At 39.8% G+C, this 18,860-nt stretch overlaps 3 protein-coding genes and 1 non-coding gene across 4 annotated transcripts; 2 read left to right on the plus strand and 2 right to left on the minus strand.

Annotated features, from left to right (window-relative positions):
* Nucleotides 1-1,392: 1,392 nt before the first annotated feature.
* rpn1 (ribophorin I) lies at nucleotides 1,393-6,789 on the minus strand. Its single transcript, XM_044122774.1, has 10 exons — nucleotides 6,402-6,789; nucleotides 5,298-5,362; nucleotides 4,348-4,654; nucleotides 4,045-4,254; nucleotides 3,634-3,826; nucleotides 3,439-3,538; nucleotides 3,181-3,319; nucleotides 2,766-2,885; nucleotides 2,354-2,599; nucleotides 1,393-2,273 (listed from the first exon to the last, which is right to left on the minus strand). Exons 1-10 carry the CDS (start codon nucleotides 6,639-6,641, stop codon nucleotides 2,091-2,093), a joined length of 1,803 nt encoding a protein of 600 aa, XP_043978709.1. The 5' UTR covers nucleotides 6,642-6,789; the 3' UTR covers nucleotides 1,393-2,090.
* A 190-nt stretch (nucleotides 6,790-6,979) lies between these two features.
* On the plus strand, nucleotides 6,980-7,052 carry trnaf-gaa. Its single transcript has one exon. It is a non-coding gene; the product is annotated as a tRNA-Phe (tRNA).
* An 876-nt stretch (nucleotides 7,053-7,928) lies between these two features.
* On the plus strand, nucleotides 7,929-14,079 carry LOC122834376 (ras-related protein rab7-like). The gene is made up of 6 exons (XM_044122776.1): nucleotides 7,929-8,038; nucleotides 10,340-10,402; nucleotides 10,550-10,676; nucleotides 10,756-10,974; nucleotides 12,368-12,496; nucleotides 12,610-14,079. Exons 2-6 carry the CDS (start codon nucleotides 10,350-10,352, stop codon nucleotides 12,703-12,705), a joined length of 624 nt encoding a protein of 207 aa, XP_043978711.1. The 5' UTR covers nucleotides 7,929-8,038; nucleotides 10,340-10,349; the 3' UTR covers nucleotides 12,706-14,079.
* Nucleotides 14,080-14,212: 133 nt separating this feature from the next.
* On the minus strand, nucleotides 14,213-17,824 carry hmces (5-hydroxymethylcytosine binding, ES cell specific). Its single transcript, XM_044122775.1, has 6 exons — nucleotides 17,390-17,824; nucleotides 16,589-16,732; nucleotides 16,290-16,505; nucleotides 16,007-16,161; nucleotides 15,056-15,248; nucleotides 14,213-14,418 (listed from the first exon to the last, which is right to left on the minus strand). The coding sequence occupies exons 1-6, from the start codon at nucleotides 17,576-17,578 to the stop codon at nucleotides 14,227-14,229; spliced, it is 1,089 nt and encodes a 362-aa protein (XP_043978710.1). The 5' UTR covers nucleotides 17,579-17,824; the 3' UTR covers nucleotides 14,213-14,226.
* Between the last annotated feature and the right edge of the window lie 1,036 nt (nucleotides 17,825-18,860).

The following is an 18,860-nucleotide window of genomic DNA, read 5'->3' on the forward strand; positions in this document are numbered from 1 at the left end:
TATCAAAGCCAGGATCTTCTTGTTATAAGGAAACGGTGCTACCAACTGTGCCACCATGCAGCTACTTTCTGTTGGTCTATTTTTATAAAATAGCATTAGAATGAATTAAAGTTTGTGGTTGTAATGTGACAGCAGAGCTTTTAAGGTTGTGCACACTTTTAGAACAAACGATAAAAATAAAAAAAATTTTAATTGCTTTCATCTTTGGTCCCACAGTCCATTCAGGTATAACAAAAGCAGCTGCTTTAGAATAAAAATGTTGAAGTCCAGGATTCTGGCACATTTAAATGTACGCAATCATCTCTTTTAGAATTATGTTAAAAATAAAATCCCATTCACCAAAAGGAAAAACATACAACCCAACATATAACACTGTAATTACCTGGTTAGTGGTTGGCTTGTTTGGTGGCTTACAGATTCTTGTAGTTATTTTTATGTTTGTTTTAGATGTTTTGACTTTGGTCAATCTCAGTCCATTTTCATTTTGCATCTCATTTAGCTTAGTTTGTGTGTGTGTGTGTGTGTGTGTGTGTTTTCTTTTGGTTATTTCACAGTTCTCTTGGTTAATTTACTTCAGACGGATCAGTTTCTATTGTTTTTTGCGGGGCTTTTTAGTACTGTTATGCATCATGGTGGTCTTGTTGCAGTATACATGGTCCCCTCACTCATGGGGCACCACTTCTGTGTCTACAACCTTTCAGGAAGTTGGAGAAATGGAATGTAAATGTGGAGAGTTGTCATTCTCACTCAGACCTGAACATTTCTCAATAAACTGACCAATCCATCTTACAGACATTTGATTATGTCATGCTAGAGTAGAGAGCAGACGTGATCCAAGTAGCTTGTGAAAGTAGAAGTCATCTGTGACTCAGAGAAAGCTCCACTCAAGTCCAAAGATACAAACAAAAATGCCATTGTGTGACCTTTTGCCACCACTAAGCGTCTGTGCTGACAGACATTGTCTGTGGTTTCTCACCGCCGTGTTTTGAGAATGATTATTGTACGGCGCACACAATGCGTGAGCGCCGTCATTGTGAGAGAAGTCGGGCTGTTATTATGGAGCAGGAAATGACCTGTCGGGACCCCCGGTGACCTTGGAGGGAAAGCTTTGACCTTCAGCTGACCCTCTTTGCACTTGTCCTCACCAAACTATTTGGTGGGATTGGAGTTAGAAAGTTGCAGGAACTTTATTCACCGTGAGAGTCAGAAGCCGCCACAAAAATGTGGATTACCGTAATCTTTTCTGAAGATGTTAAATAAAAACAACATGAAACTGACATTTCAAAGACGGTTTTTAACTTTTCAAAAAGACGGTTCTTTGGACCAGTGTGCCCTCTTGTGGTGAATGAAGGGTACTGTGTTTCTAGAAAGAATAAAAAAAGCAGACTAAGATGAGTTTCTCCAAACTTTATTTCCAAATTTAACCAAGATCCATATCAATGCCCCCTTCCCAAAATAAAAGCTTCCATGTCTTGTCTTCCACACAATCTAATATCATTTAGTCTTTAATCTCAAAGAGTGGAAAAAAAAAAAAAAGTAAATCATACAAAATGTAGAAAATATGAGTCGGGAACATCCAAAACGAGCGCTGGCCTTGATGCAGATTCAGAGCTACAAATTTTAAAACATCAGTCCAGGGGCAAAAACTGCAGCTGAGGTCAGCATAGAACAAAAAGCATCCTCTTTCAACACTTATAATGTTTAGCTTCAGAATACAGTATGTGAGTAAAGATGTGAGGCCATTTCAAAGACCTTAAACCATGCATGCTTCAGAGGGAAAGACCAGAACATGAAATCTGAGGCAAGTGGAACAGAGATTAAGGGCTAGTTCAAAAAAAAGAGGATCAGAAACAAACATCTTTATGTAGCTGCTCCGAACACGAGCAAACAGTGAACCACAAGTTTATCACCAGGCACAGAGGTACATGTCCAGATAAACTCATCACTTCCGTAAAACGAGATGTTGATAGTCCATGTCTGGATGCAATGATGGTAAAAAAACAAAAAAAACAAACATGTAAAATGTGTCACATTTCATATCATTTTCATACCAATACTTGATGAAAGCAGCATGTTGGTGGGTGTGAAGCTTAGAGGGCGTCCAGCAGGCTGTCGATGCGGCTGATGAGCTCTTGTCTCCTGCCGGTCAGACTCTTCTCGCTCTCAATGTAAGTCTCCTTCTTGACCTTACCACCCACCAGCCGCTCCGCCTCCGAGCAGGAGCGGCACACCAGCTCCTTCACCTGGCCGTCCAGCTTCTGAATCTCTCCGACCTGGAAAAAAAGAGCACAGTCTGGTGAGCGACGCGGTGGTTCAACGGTCCTTCCTGATTCTCAACAGCCAACCTACGCACCTTCTCGGCCAGGTCGGAGCCCTCCGTCTTGAGGCGGGCCTGCAGCGAGCTGATTTCGCTGGTCAGGGTGCGGTGGTCGGCTTCCAGGGTCTTGCGGCCGCTGTTGAGCGCGCCCGTGTCGCGGGACTGTTTGTAGCGGTTCACCACCTCGTCCATGTGGCGGTACAGACCCAGACGCCTGTTGACCAGAGTGAGCACCTGCTCCGTGATGGAGGCCACCTTCATCCGCACCTCGGCCGCTGGATCCTGAACAAACGACAGACACGGCTGGAATGACGGGGGGCTTTTATTCAGATGTTAGGAATGACATGTGCCATGTGGCGATGCCTCAAATCTTCAGAACAGTAAAATGAACAAAGCGAACGAAGAAATGACACAAACATAACTCGTGATGAGATTCGGTCTTTTCTACCTTTGTGATGGCAAAGTCCAGCCGTACGTAGATGATCACAGTGAAGAAGAGGATGTAGAAGGCCCCGACCACCAACAGAGGCTCCTGCAGCATCAGGATCTTGTTGAAGGTATAATGAACCTGCAGATGATAAGAGGGAACGGCGAGTTAATCAGACTGGTGGGTAACCATGTTTTTGAATGTGAATAATTACACGTTCAAAAAGGTAAGGGTTAGGGTACAACCACTCGCATCTTATTCTAGTTTTGTTAGGGCGGCAAACACTACAGCTACTTAAACATTCCTTTATTTCATGATTGTTACATGCATCAAGTGAAGGTACAGCTACAAATGGAAGGTTTTCGTCTACAACAACCCCCCCAACAACTAACATTTCATAACCGGATCACTAATTCAACTGTGCCCACCATCTTACCACAAAGTCCTGAATATGCTGCTCCACCAGGTTGTTCTTAGTAGCCACCAACACCGGTCTGCCAAACGTGTCCAGGTACGTGTAGTGCAGCTGGTTTGGCATGCGGTCAATTTTGTAAGGTGTGTCCACGTGGATGTTTCTGATTTGTTCAAAACAAAACAAACAAAAAAAAACAAAAACATTAATGTTGGCCAAAGTTTCATTTTCATCTTATCAACCAAATTTGACTCGGGGGAGAGGGGATAAATAAATACTTACTTTGCACCTTCTGGCAGAACGATCTTCACAGTCATGTAGTCGATGACCTGGTCATCATAGACATGGTCAACTAATCTCATTTTCAGTGCATACTGGTCACCTAGAATGGAAAATTATACAAAGAAACCACAAAAAACCCCAAAACATAACAGTTAGCATCTCAGTTTTATGCAGTAAAGTATTTCCAGAACTCACCGAGGGTGTAGAGGTATTCGTAGCTGGGCAGATTGTAGCCGATGATATAGTGAGTCTTCCAGCCTCCAAACAGGGGGAACCGCGGTCTGACCTCCACTTCCACAGAGTCATCCAGAACCTGCAGGTGGGAGGTGGAGATGTTGCCGATCTCATCCCGGTAGTAGACGTCTTGAGCCGAGGCAGGAAGGATGGTCTGCGGGGGAGAAAAGATGGGAGTCGCCTTAAGTCATCAACAAACCGGAGGAAACAGAGAATCGAATGAAATGGTTTTCGATCTAAAAAAGAATTAAAAAAAAATAAATAAAAAAATCACCAGATCAGCCCTACATTGTTTTGACTTTATGTCCAGTAGAAAGGCCTGAGCTTTTCAGGCGTTGATGTTTGAAGGATTTTCTTTTGTTGTATTTATACCTTGAAGGACTTGACAGAAGAGATGCCGCTGTCCGACTGACGCTGGTAGTCGTAACGCGAGAAAGGGCCCTTCAAAATGGCTCCCGTGTGCCTCAGATCGATGGTCTCCTCAACGGCAATGTTCCCCCAGTGAGACACCTCAATGGTGCGAGTGATGCTGGTGATGGTGAGGAAGGGGGTGTTGTTTTCATAATGGATCTTCAACGCATCCTGACGGGTTGAGAAAACAAAAACCAAACCTTAAGTCGCCGGCATTGCCGGCACCTTTTTTGGCGAGCTGACCAAACCTGGGCGGAGCCATACCTCGCTGAACGGAGCGACGTCGCGGAATGGTCCGTACTCGATGATCTCGTCGGTCTTGCTGGGGTTGCCCAGCTTGGTGTAGCTCTCCACCGTCTTCGAGGCCAGACGGACGCGGGTGGTCTGGCTGCGGGTGGGATACGGGGAGTACAGATAGTGGTTGCCCTGGAAAACCACCAGCTGGCGCTCCGCCTGCGTGATCTGCGTAGGGAACGGCTTCAGGACGTGGCTGAACATCATCTCGGTCTTCACTTTCAGTTGAGCACCGGCGGCCAGAGTCGAGGGCAGCAGCACTTTGTAGAACTCCCCTCTGACATGAGACAGAAGAAGAAAAATTTGGATTAGTTACCAGACCGAAGCTTGCTTTCAGCCATCGTGAATTTCAATCTTTTTTTTTTTTTACTTTTAATGAAAGATCTGATGTGGAAGTATGAATTTACTGTGAATTTTCTCCAATCTGCACATAGGTAAAGTTATACACACGTAGATGTGTATCAAATATAATGATGCGACCCCCACTAAGAAAGTTTTAAAATATTCATTACCATGTTGCACCTCAAAACCGTGTATTTTGCAGCCATTTTTAACAGCATCTTATGGACCAATTTAACCTTTTTCTAAATCAAAAATCTCATTGAAATTTGTCATTTCCTCCCATAATCCACAGATTTTCATTAAGCTTGAGGTTGGGGCCAGTGAACAACCGGAATGCCTTTTGGAGAAGAGCTTTATACTCAACATAAAAAAATAAAATACAAAAAGACTGAGGTATTTGGTCACAATGACAGGAGCAATGTTTAGAGGAATCAAGGTAAGGTGTTCATATTTAAAAACAGTCAAGCATAGTGATAGGAACATATGATTCTCTTTTTGATAAGGAGTGTGTGTAAACTGGTATTTTATTTACAACGGAAAACAATGGCGAACACTTGCAGTACAGGAGGTCAAATCACCTTTGTCCCTGGATTGATGTCTGCTGAAGTTCAAGTGTGCCATCCTCCTCTTCGTCGCCCTTCACCTGTAATAAAGTTAAGATATAAAACATGTGAGATCGTCAAGCTTGGTGTCACGGTGTCCAGTCGTCCAGTCAGAAAACAGAGCCTTGCAAGTAGGCCCATCGAAATAAACAATAAATCAATTAATCGCATGATTAACTAAAACAAGCTTAATAAATTCCCTATTCATGATGTACTGTTTTTCTCTTTCTGCCAAAACCTGGGTGACAAAGGTCTTCAGTCTGCTTCCGTGCGCTGGTCTCAACTGTTTGCAGAGACTTTACAACTGATTTTATTTGTTGTTTCTGTTGTTTTGCTTATTTATTTTGGATAATAAAATGTCTTAGAGCTCCAGTATTAAATATTCAATAGAATTTCAAATTCATTGCTCTTTGAGAAATTGTTCTTGCATTATGACACCATTACGATTATATTACTTGAAAATGGTCTCAAAATAACAGTATTATCGTTAACCGTAATAACTTCTGGCGCAATTCATTGTCCAGCAAAATTAGTTATTGTGACAGTCATTCGCAGGAAAAGGGGGCAGAGCTGTGCGGAGTCACACACGGAAGTGACCTGCCCTGCGCATACGTGTCATTCAGCCACTGACAGAGCGTGGAGCCCCACGGAAGTTAGTGGCTATCTGCTAGCATTGTTAGCCTCTTCAGCGTCCATTGATTCTGTAGGGGTTTAGTTATTATACCACAGTCTGTGAACTGACGTAAATGTCATGCATTTATTAGTACACAACTGTTAACATTTGCAACCACTCGCTGTTTGTGGTGAACTGACTTCCTAGCTTGCAGAATAATGACCAAACAGGGTCGTCTTTTTGCTTTGCTTTCATGCCTGCTATAAAAAAAAAAAAAAAAAAACACTTCCACGATAGGAGCGCATACTTATGCAGTTGAAACCTAAATAATAAAACAGTAGCGAGCTGCTTTCGTGGCGGTTTTTGATGCCTGTAATCTGCGCTTACAAAAGATCACAAGCTAACGCTAGCTAGCGGGTGACATGATGCGGTGTCGGTACTGTTTCTTTAACAAACGCTGGACTCACCGAAGCTCCAATATACGCCATGTGAGGTGCAAGGTCTGCATCTACGGCCAATATAAAGCTCTGGACGGAGGACTGCCCATGGTTGGACAGCACAATCTCCGCGGTGATCTTAGCCAGATGAGTGCTCAGGTCCACCGTCCTTTTCACATCCTCATTTACCAAACCGTCCGCTGAAACCTCCGAGCTCAAAGCGGCCACAAACAGCAAGCACACTGCCACGAACGCCGACCTTTGTGTCATCGTTAACGGAGAAATAAGAACTAAAATGCTGAAGCTGGAGTAGAAGGTTTGCAGTGGAAAACGGAGCGCAGCTGAAAAGAGGCCGCCGCGCCGCTCTCTACGTCAGAAAGAATGACGCTTCATTCAGTCGAACGTGATGGCGTCACTGCGCACTCAACAGCGTGCTGGGAGTTGGGAGTACATAAACCAGATAACAAATCAGATAAACCTACTACATTGACAGAGAGTCATGTCATGCGTATTTTATAATATGAAAAAACATTCAGAAACAAAGTAGCACACATTCCACGTATTTCCATTTTCTGAAAATTGCTGTGTGTCAGATTGCAATTGCTCGCGCCGAAATAGCTCAGTTGGGAGAGCGTTAGACTGAAGATCTAAAGGTCCCTGGTTCGATCCCGGGTTTCGGCAGAGAATCGTGGATCGTATTTTTTCCCGGTGAGAGTTCGGCAAACGTTCAGTTAAAGCTAATAACATGTGGCATATTCATTTAGAATGCGCCATATGGTCTAATGTCCAACACATCACTGCTTTTGCGTTCTACTATGTTTATGACCTAGCCAATGCCACAAGTTGCAATCTAAAGTTGAAACTGTCACGGTAGGAAGTATCAGTTACTAACTTAGTAACATTTATTATCGTTACAGTTAATAACATTAATGTTATTAACTGTGTTAATAACTTGACGGCATAACTGTGTTATTAATCTTCACTGCCCTAACTGAGGGGCAGTGAAGGTTGTTTCTATTCTATTGTATTCTACTCTTGACACTAAAGTACCACTATTGTTTCTTTTAAATCTGTTTTTCTTGTCATTATGCTGGAAAATATGGGTTTAAAAAACCAATCCCATAGAGTGGTAGTGATAGACATAAAAACATTGCAAAAGATTTATGTGTCTCTTAGAAATATAAATAAAATAGTAGGCCTTCAAAAATAACACCACGTTTTCTACTTGAGATACTTTTTCCAAAATTATGAGTGCTTTTTTTCCAAAATGTTATGCAACATTTGCGGTTCTGAACAAGTTTTATTTAGGCTGTACATGTTTTAGACGGTACCCTCTCCTTTACAATTTACACCAACGTTCTATTTACAATAAAACATTTTTATATTCTTTTCTAATTTTTCTACAAAATTTTAGAAATTAGTTTAACTTGCTTATAATTGATAGGGGTACAACTAGCACGCTTTTTTTCCTCTTTTTTTCTTTTAGGAAAACAAATCAGTCATTGCTCGCTATGTGATTTGCTCGCAACATGTGTGTATTCTATTGGTTCTTGTGCAATAAGGCGTGACCAGCGCGCGACGTCAGAACTCACGAGCGCAGCTTGTTTTGGAGGAAGTGAAGAAAGCCCCGTTCAGCTAGCAGCTAGCCGCTTAACCTGACAGGAAAAGTGAGTGCCTAAATCGCCCGTAATATTTAGTCATTTTACTCCGACATTGACAGTATTGATTTTAACATGTGGACTTAGTGGAGAGCCTAACTTTCGGACAGCTGTCGTCGCTCTAAACGTGTTGTTTTGTGTCATATTTGTCGGTGCTGTTAGCCGTCCTGCGCGTTAAGCTAGGTCTTCCATCACAGGCGAAACAAAAAGTCCACCTTTGATTTTTGTAAAAAAAAAATATATATATATATTCTTTTAATCTGACGCCTCGTCGCCCAGGTTGGTTTGTAGTGTCTCAATGTGTTTATTTCTGACAATATATAATTACTGTAGTTTTCTAATTATCATAAATATTAACATTCCCCTCCTTTAGCCAGCGGTATGTTACCTAATTGTTTACTAGATGGTTATGTCGTGTTGTAAAATCGACCATGAAATAGTTTCAAGCAGATTTCTTAATATGTATGTTATGGAGCCGATTAGAAGTTGTTTTTGGAGTTTCTTTTTCTGGTCATTTGCTTACTTTGCAGTGTGGCTTTGTCAGTTATTTACAATGCTAACTATCTGAAAGTGTGTTGCAAGGCTTACATTTCCTTGTTTATAACCTTTAGATACACGATACAGTGGATCAGGAGAAGAAAAACGCATTGAACCGAACAGGTCGTTGTGAATGATGCCGGTTGTAACCCATTATGTTCCAGTTAACAGCACTTGGGCTAACGCAGCCTGCCAAGTCATGGTTCCTGTGGTCGTGTGTTTAAAGCCATGTGATCAGTTCCTGACACTGTGTCATGGGGTTCAGATTATGCGAGCTGCAAAGATAGCACTGTGCTAGTTTTGCCTTCTGGCTGTGCGCTGGCAACTTTTAGTACATCAAAATTTAGGAAGTTGTTGGGAATCCGTGACTCCTCTGGGCTTGTTATCTGACTGCGTCACCTGATAGTAGTGATAGCTTTAACCCCACTGTAATAATAGAGTAATGGAGTTTGGACTTTGAGAATTACAGCTTTATGAGGAGGTTAGTATTGCGCAACAGGGCTAGACTGAAGTCAGAAGTCTTCTGTAATGTCTTCCTGAGACTCCCCGCTTTGCTACCAAAGCAGCCTCTCTGCCATGATTGGAGGATTTGGTTACTATAAAATTTAGGCTCATTGTAAATTGGGGAGGTTATGGATAACATTTTAAAATTAAACATTAAACGCATCTTTAACGCATCTAAAACAAATCATCTTGCTCTAGGAGCTTTCTAATTTTAGTCATGCCAAATTTGTACATATTTTACTGTATTGTTTGGCATGGGCCGCTGTGTTTGTTTAAGTGGATGTGATTGCAGTTATGTCTGAACCTGTCAATGTCAGACTGTCAGAGATCAGAATAAGCAAGTTTTATAAAGTAAATAAATAGGAAAAAGAGAAATACATGCTTTGATAAGTATGGATTATCTTGTAATTCGTACTGTTTCTGGTGGATTCAAAACTACTATAATTATTTTTTAATGTTTTATTGTTAGGAGAAAAATCTGAATCTGCAGGTGAAATCCCAAAGAAAACCATTTAATACATGAATCTTTGGGAATCAAGCTGGGAAAGACTTGATCTCAGTGCATTTCCTATTACAACATATCAGTGTTATTACATTAAAATGCTGAAAAAATTCGCTTAAAATCTGAGTTGGTGTTCCTGTTGTTTCATGTACTATTCATTATCAGTTTTTTTTTTGTTTTTTGTTTTTTTTAGAAAGCTACAGGTATGAAATTGTTTTTGTCTTTGCTATTTGTCAAAAGTGTCCAACCCACAATCAGAATAACCATCAACATCATATTGTAATCATTTATACCTTTATTATTACTAAAGGTTTCCAGTTATCATAACTGGAAAGCAACAGTACTGCAATAAATGAGGATTTGTTGTACTTTTTTAGAGATGCCAGTTTCTGTTTTTTATAGTTCTAACCTGCTGATTCAGAGTTTAGTTTTTTCTAAGAACTAAACACAGAATGAAATCAGCTTTGAATTTTTTTACAGAGTTTTGGTGGAGAAACCTTTGCTCTCTGAGTCTGTATGAACCGTCATATATAATCATGTGTTGTTTCAGTGTTTCCAGTTAACGCTTTCTTTGTATTTCCAGTCCAGTCAGTTACTGGGATATTTTTGGCATCATGTTAGTAACGCAGCTAAAGTGTGTCTGTTTACTTGCGTTTGTATTTCAAGACATTTTTTTTTTTACAGAAGAGGTACAGTGTTTGGCCCAAATCCAAACTCTAATTACTTCTCTTGTTTTTCTTTTTCCTCTACTTGTTTTGTCTTCACAGCTGTGAAATCATGACATCAAGGAAGAAAGTTCTACTCAAAGTCATCATCCTTGGAGACTCTGGGTAAGTAGTTGCAGATTTACGTTGGTTTTTAAAAACGACTCTCCTAGCAACTGAAAAGCCACTTCCTGGTTTCAGCAACCCTGGTATTATGGTGACTTTTCTTTTCCTAATGTTTTTAATATGGCCTTCATATTTGTTTTGTTGTAGAGTTGGGAAGACCTCGCTAATGAACCAGTATGTGAATAAGAAGTTCAGCAACCAGTACAAAGCCACGATTGGTGCCGATTTCTTGACGAAAGAGGTCATGGTGGATGACAGACTTGTCACAATGCAGGTATTGAAGCTACTTCTGACTCGCTACATCTGTTTGGTGCATACAAGCTTTAAGAAACCGTAACTGTTCTGCCTTTCAGATTTGGGACACAGCAGGCCAGGAGAGGTTCCAGTCTTTGGGTGTAGCTTTCTACCGTGGAGCAGACTGTTGTGTGCTGGTGTTCGATGTGACCGCACCCAACACCTTCAAAACCCTAGACAGCTGGAGAGACGAGTTCTTGATCCAGGCCAGCCCACGAGACCCAGAGAATTTCCCTTTTGTGGTGCTGGGCAACAAGATTGACCTGGAGAACAGACAGGTTAAATGATGTTTTTACTATAGAAATATTTCTAGGCTACAATATTTGATTAAAATTAGTTATTTAAAAGTGCATTGGGGTATGTTGGAAAAGTTTGTACATGACAGGAGGAGCATCTCTGAAAGATTTGTAGCCTTTAATTGGCACAGAAAGATTTCCAAATCCAGCTTGTACCAAGATAGGACAGAGAGAGTTCTGCTGTAACGAGTTACTCTTCTAGGACTGTTTGCTTTTTTACCAATTGTTCCAAACATTCCCTAGCCAGCAGCCCCGGCTCCAGGCAAGTTTAGCTTATTTTGGGGGGGACAAAATGAATCTACATAGTAATAGTAATATTACTCAAGTAAAAGAAAAAGGTACAGGGAAGTAAAACTACTCTTATAAGTACCTTTGTTTCCAAAAAAGTTACTCAAGTGAATGTTACCAACATCAGTAGCCTGTAGGCTACTTGTTAGCAAGCAAGCGTAACGTGCTGGGTTGGTATTAGCTAGTCATCTTTTAGCTAGCATTACTTGTATCCAACAGCATTACTCAACTCAGTCGGTATTAGTTTGGGGGTAAAAATTGTGCAGAGTTCTTTGAGTTTTGCTGGTTTGCTGCCATGATTCTAAAACACACCTGAGTAGCTCTGCACAGAGGCAGCAGCGGGTCTTCTTCACTGCTGCACAGGTGTAAACCCAGCACGAGCGTCTTAGCGCTCATGTTGACGGAGAGGGTATTTATGGAACCCTAAATGAGCAAACATTTTTCTTTCAGTAGCCCTGTCCACAGCGAGGAGTATTGTACAGGACCCTATGCAGGGAGTCCGCACGTCCTTAAAAAGTCTTAAAGTCATGTATCTAAAATTAAGGACTTAAAATGTCTTGAATAGATTACAAAAGAAATATGTTAACCTTTAATACATTAATCACAGGCCTTAAATTTTGACTTGACATTTAAGACCTGACTATTAAAAATTGATAGACATTATTGACTATTTAACCTTGTATATTTGTGTCATTTTTTAGTCTAGCTGCACTTTTCTGTTAGCTTCTTTATTGCTCTTTGTGACTCGAGGTGGTTGAGGCTTTTGGTAACTCATGGCTAATATGCCCTTGCTATCTAGCTAGCTTTATTTGTGAGTATCAAGGGTAAAGTGCAAGTCTATCGTCAGTTGGATAGACAACATTTCTGCGAAGATATTTATCTTAAATTCCATTCCTAATGGTTTTAAAGTCTTAAATTTGAGTTGGTGAAACCTGCAGAAACCCTGATTGTAGCTCGTGTGGCCTGGTGTAGTGCATTCACTGATCACATAAAGATCAGATTTTTGGCGTTCCAATTAATCAATCACGAGCCTCTTTTTTTTTTTTTTTTTTTTAAGACAATAACATTTGCTTATGTTGCGTTTCAGGTACCAACCAAACGGGCACAGAGTTGGTGTCAGAGCAAGAACAACATCCCGTATTTCGAAACCAGCGCCAAGGAGGCAATCAACGTGGAGCAGGCTTTCCAGACTATCGCACGCAACGCTCTTAAACAGGTATCAAGACCGTGATTGTCATTTTGAAGCATCAGCTTTTTTTTTCTTTTTTCTTTTTTTGTCATTGAAGTTTAGTTAAACGTTCCCTCCGCTCGCTCTGGCTTTGATCTCAGGAAACCGAAGTGGAGTTGTACAACGAGTTCCCCGAGCCAATAAAGCTGGACAGGAACGAGCGAGCCAAGCCTTCAGCGGAGACCTGCAGCTGCTGAGGCCTCTGAGGATCATCAGGGGCTCGTCATCGCCTGCATCACCCTGTCTTGCCTTGTCTATTTATCCCCTGCCCCATGGCCCCGCTGTGTTACGCCCTGACGTTCAACATACAAGCAGCGTCCCGTTCATAAGAGTATATTACTACACACAAACATGCTGCACCCACCTCCCTATATAAATATATATATACAAAATACATTTTCTATAAAATAGTCTTTTAGTCCAAAGAACACTTTAAGGAAAGAATTAGGTGTTTATTTGTTTGAAGCTTGTTTCCTCCCCAGTCTTTGCTCCTCTTACTCGTCCTTGGTGGTTTGGGGCTGAATTTCCTTCCGTTTCACGTATTTCCTGCTTTCACTCCCAGTGTGCTCCCAACTGCTTGTATTTTGATACTTAAAAGTGGGAAATCAAAGCATTACTTCTGTATGTATTTTGAATTTCTGAGTTGGATAAATATCGTTGTTGTTTTTTTTGTTTAATTATCAAAATGTCTGTAATTGTGGTGGTCATTTTCTCTCAGTCCACCACTGCTGCACGAACAGAGGAAACACTGCTGCTCCGTATTTTCCCTAATACTTGTTACGGTGGTATGTACACCCTGGACGGCATAAAAGAAATCTCCCTACTTCAACAGGGCTTTTGTGTGAAACTAAACAAGTGAATTAGATGACAATAATGGTAGCTAACTTTTAAAAAATTAGCATATAATTGAAAATCAAGTAATCAATGTACAGTTATTTTCCCTCACAGCCATGCTGTCATACCCAGTAGCTTAAATTTATGGAGACGACTCATTTTGAGCCACACAATAAATGTGATTGTAACTTAGGTCGGGACTTTTGGTCTAAGCGCTGCTCCTCTGTTGGGAAAATGAAGGTTCATCTTGTAATCTTTTACCGTTCTCACACCATTTGACATGGGAACCAGCTGCATCAACACAGCATGCCAGATAAACTGGAAGGAGAGCTTTTTTTTTTTCTTTTGAAATAACTCTTATTATTAAATATATTTCTTTTACAAGACTTTGTGTATAACTGCGAATTTCTCAATCATGGTTTAGGGAAGGCAAAGAAAGCTGTTGTAAATCTCCATATCTGACTCTGCCAACTCGCCTGCGGTGGCAAACAGTTTAAGTGCTTCTCATCTTATTTTAACTGATTGGATCTTTAACTGTTGGTTTGTACTATACTGAGAGCTAGAAATTCATCGTAGAGTCTAAAATAGCACACATACTGTAACTCTGACTCTTAAAAAGAAACATGGAAGTCTTTGGCATTCATCATTATTATAATATGGTAATGCACAACATCTACATTGTTTCAAAATGTCTTTGCGTTTCAAGTAATATGGATAATAAAAAAATCTTGACTTAAGTGTAAAGAGTTCTTGGAATTTATTATTAAATCTTGGGCAATCAAAAAACAGAAATGGCATCAACATAAGGAATATACAAACATTTTCATCTACAAAAATGAAGACTGAAATGATCTCTTAACAGTACCCAGCTACATTTCTTGTGTTTATTTTGTTCTCGGTTTCTTATTGGCTCCCTGAAGCCACAGCTGAAGTCCTCCAGCGGGCTTGCGTCGACGCTTAGCCTCGGTGTCTTGCTCTCCTTTGGTCTCGTTCGTGTCGGGCTCCTTCCTTTTAGCCGGGCTGCCGCTCGACAGCCAGCTCATCATCATCTTACTGCTAGCTGTGGCTTTGATCTCCTGAAAAACCAAGAGGCAAATCAGCCCGATGGGGGAAATGAAACTGGAAATTCAAATTTCTCTAGATGTTTTAAGATATACAAAGTGTTCTGATGCAAACATGTCAGCCATGGTCTATGTACCTCTTTTTTCTTTTTTGAAGAAGAGTCACACTACTTTGTTGGTTTGCACTCCCTGTGGTGTTGTTTCAAAAACTGTCTGCAAATGTCACAAGATTTTGGAGTGATTTCACTCCAAGCTATTGTTTTGCATGAATTATTGCACCAGAGAGGCGTGGCATGGATGGAAAAAGTGGAACAGACAAAGATTGCTCCAATAACTCCCTTCAGTTTGTCCACACTCTTGGGTCTGATCAGCTGCCTCCCCATGATTATGTTGGCTAAAACATCATGTTTCAATTTTAAAAATACTTTAACCCAACCGGTCTTATGTGATATTAAAACTGCACACCATAATCAGCAAAAATAAGAATATGTACATAATGGAATATGTCGCTCATCCATAGAATACGTATGTCTTACTTTGAATTGAATAACTGAGATGAAATCACTTTTTATTAATGGTTTCATTTACTGAGAGGCACTTGTCTGACTGTGTGGCTGTTATTGAAAAGACAGTCACTTGTTGGTATTGCTACCTTTTTGCTGCTGAGATCCACCGGTTGGAGGCACTCTGGGGAGTTGTTGCGTGAGTTGTTGACAAAAGACGAGACGGGGTGAAAGGTCAAAACGTCCTTGGACTGAAGCAGCTTGATGGCGTCCAGGAATCTCACCTCCCCAAAATCGAGCCATCTTCTCACTTCGTCTTCTCCATCCAGGATGGCTGGCATCCTAACAAAAGTTAATAAATAAAAATAAAATACATAGTTGTTTAAAGTTTTATTATCCAGGTAATACAATTAAAATTTACATTTTCCATTAATATACATATTTTTTTTATTAATGAATTGATTAGAATGTGTAAAAAAATAATAATAATAATTACTAACATCGGCCAATACCGATGTTGATGTGACAATAAGTGATTTTGGTTGCAGAATTTTCAACACATTTGTAAAATCAAAAAAATAAATCGTCTTGTGTATAAAACAATAATGTATAATGATGGAAATAGAAAGGTCCAGGTCCCTAACCAGCTATAAAATTCATCATCTATAAATACGATGAGGACGAAAACTCAACTCCTTATCTGTCATTTTGAAAGCTTATACCAATACCAAAGACCCCACAGGTTTAGATAATAGCAACTTATCAAGCATTAACTAATATATGATCTGATTCTTTAGTTAAAGTACATTTCTAACTACATTTTTAAATTTCTTAAATTGAATTTAAGTTTATTTTAAGCGAAAACACTGATGTGTACAGAAAACAAGTATCTTATTTCTTTTATAGAAATCCAAATCTTCCATTTTTTTTAAAATACAATGAAGAAGACTCTGAAACCCAAATAATTTTCTATCCTCTATTCTATCATTTTTTGTTCCTCAAAACACTAAAAAAATGAATCTTTTACTTTTCAAGACAGTGTAGAAACCTTTTTTTTTTGTTGCATACAAAAAAAGAGAAAAACTGCAGCCGCTACTAACCTGTCGTGAATGCTTTGGAGATTCGGGGAAGCGTTCACAGTGATAACGCTGTAGGTGTAAAGAGCTTCTCCACCGCCTGGTGGTGTCCAGCAGTCAAACACTCCGGCCATCGTCAGCAACCTCCACCCGGTCCACTCAGCAGCAGCTTCGCTGTCCTTTCAAATTACATTTTGTTTCCAAAATGAAAACCTAGAAATCGTTGATTTCCAGTGATTTCTGCAATTTTGTTCTAGACAGATAAATAATTTGAAGTATTTTTATTCCAACAGAAGATAATGCAAACCTCTGCCAGGTCATGCGAGATTTCCCCTTTCTCTGACATGACTGTATTGCAAGTTGAAGACGTGACGTCCTGCTGCCGTTCCTCTTTCCACTCCTGGTTCGGGTCATTTTTCTGAGGAAAGTAGATGAAGAAAGGCTGCTTCTCCTTGTCCACCCTGCGCCACTCGTAAAACCCATCAGCCATGATGACGCAGCGCTGTCCCTTCAGCAGGGGGTCCTTTGAAAAGAGGTCAGGATGACAAGCTCAAAACAAAAGGACGACAAAACACAGGAAAGGATGACTTCCACTGAAGTCCACACCTTGTAGGACTTTTTCTCGAGAATGTTTTCGCTGCGGCAGTTGCTGGTGCTGTACTGCATCTTGCTGGGGTCACTCTCCTTGAACCAGGCGGGTATGAGACCCCAACGCATTGAGGCCAAAACACATTCATCCACAGGAGCAGCCTAAGGAGGACATAAATCGGCAACTTCTAGCAGGACAGCCCTCACCATAGGGATGGCTGAGCATATTCAAAGCATTCATTATTATTACTCGGCAGATCTAAATGCAATTGAGAGACGAAAAGAAATGTCTGGATATACATACATATATCTCTAGATGTATTCAACTCAGGTGAGTTGAATGCATGTTACCTATTTAGCTTAACATTTCTATATTTTTTTCTTCACATTTTCCAATTATCCACCACTTTGTGATGGTGTGCCACATAAAATCTAAATACAACACAACAAAGTACTCAAAAATCTGAAGGACAGTAATATTTCTGGACACATTATGTCTAAAACTAAAACTTTCAAGAAAAAGTTCCTTCAGATGCACTACTTATTCTAATATGCTCAGAAGCTATTTATGTACAACTTGATAAAACATTTTTTACTGAATTTGCAAACAATGAATTATCACAAAACGCAGTCTATTCAACCTTTAAAAAAAAAGAAAACTAAAATAAAGCGAGGTAAAAAGCGCAGGCTCGCGATCATTTAAAGGTGGTTTCCAAACGTTATCTGACAATGGGCCAGTTTGTTAGAAAAAGTCCGTGTAACGTTTAGCACAAGTGTAAACGTTACACGAATATCCACTTAAACTAAAGCTGAAGTCACCTTGTCGAAATGTCTCTGCGACACCAGAACCGGACTCATGGACTGTGGACTCTTGTTGTAGGAGGGTCTGTATTTGTCCGTGTCTCCATCCCTCCAGCGGGGCTGTCTCCGCTGTCCGCCCCGGTTTCTGTACGAACAGGCTCGGCTCACCTCGTCCGGAGCTAGAGTGCACGCAGTTCTTCCACACATCTCAGAAAGCTAAAACTGGCTTTGCTTCTTAGCTAAAAACGAATTTTAAAAAACGAGTGACTTTTTTAAACAAAAGGTCTTTCTCGCGGCCTATTAAGACCCTTAAAAAAGCTTACCAGTCTTTCGGTACTGACGTATAATGATAAATGTCAAACTCAATTTGCTGGGAGTTATTGTGTGTTTAGAAATAGTGCGCGGATTTGTCTGGGCAGGAAGCTGTCAGATCACTCTCCCCGCCCCGGATCCAATATGGCGGCTGTAAGACACATCAGGGTTTCGTAAACCCTCCGCTGCTGGTTGCTATGGTAATTTATGAGCCTATCTACTGTACAACACTATAACCCGCTGTGACCTCTGGAGGTCCTCTCTTTAAATGACGACTTCGGGACAATTTCCATCGAATGACGCTTAAAGTGTGCACGTTGAAGAAAAACTGCTACAATAAAACACAGTGTTACGCAGAAAATGTAAATATAATATCAGAAAATGTTAAATATAAATATAACATCAGAAACAATTTATGATGTCAGATTATAATATGTGGCTTCTTCTGCTAACTCCCACAATATATTTATATAATATAATATATTATATGCAAAATTATAATATGATATAGTATTATAATATATGATATAATATCAGAAACAAGATACCAATAATTATCTGGTATCTTGTTTCTGTTTTCAGTGAGGGAGTTGGGTAATTAACAGTGTGTTAAACAAATCAAAACTCACAACTGAATATATTTCTTTTATTTTTATTATAATTAAAGCAATAAATAATATACTGTATAAACCTGAAAATATATCATTTGAGCCCATAAAAAAATATTTTAAAAATATGACCAAAAAAAATTATTTACACCAAAAATAATTTTTTTCATTATACTTTCAATCAAATCCCTTCACCTGTGTTTTAACACCACAATGGCGGGAATTATCAGTACAGATATAAGCATTTATAAGCTGTAAATCAATTATATACACTCATGATTTAAGTTTTATGAAAGCCAATGCGAGTACTGAATGTATAAAATGTGTTTCGCTTTTGTATTAAATTAATAAAAAATAAACTTTTTTGTGATATTGTAAATTTTTGATCGAACCTGAATACGAAAAAATGATTTTATATGTGTAAATTAATAGGTAGAATGAATTAATAGGTGTTAATATTTCTGTGTTTACATGTTGTAGGATGAAATAAATAGTACTAGGAATAAATAGACATTCTCTTCCTTCACTCTTTTTTCCAACAGAAAATGGCCGGGTTTTGTTATTTTATT

Source organism: Gambusia affinis, linkage group LG07 (genome assembly GCF_019740435.1).
Source record: "Gambusia affinis linkage group LG07, SWU_Gaff_1.0, whole genome shotgun sequence".
NCBI lineage: Eukaryota > Metazoa > Chordata > Actinopteri > Cyprinodontiformes > Poeciliidae > Gambusia > Gambusia affinis.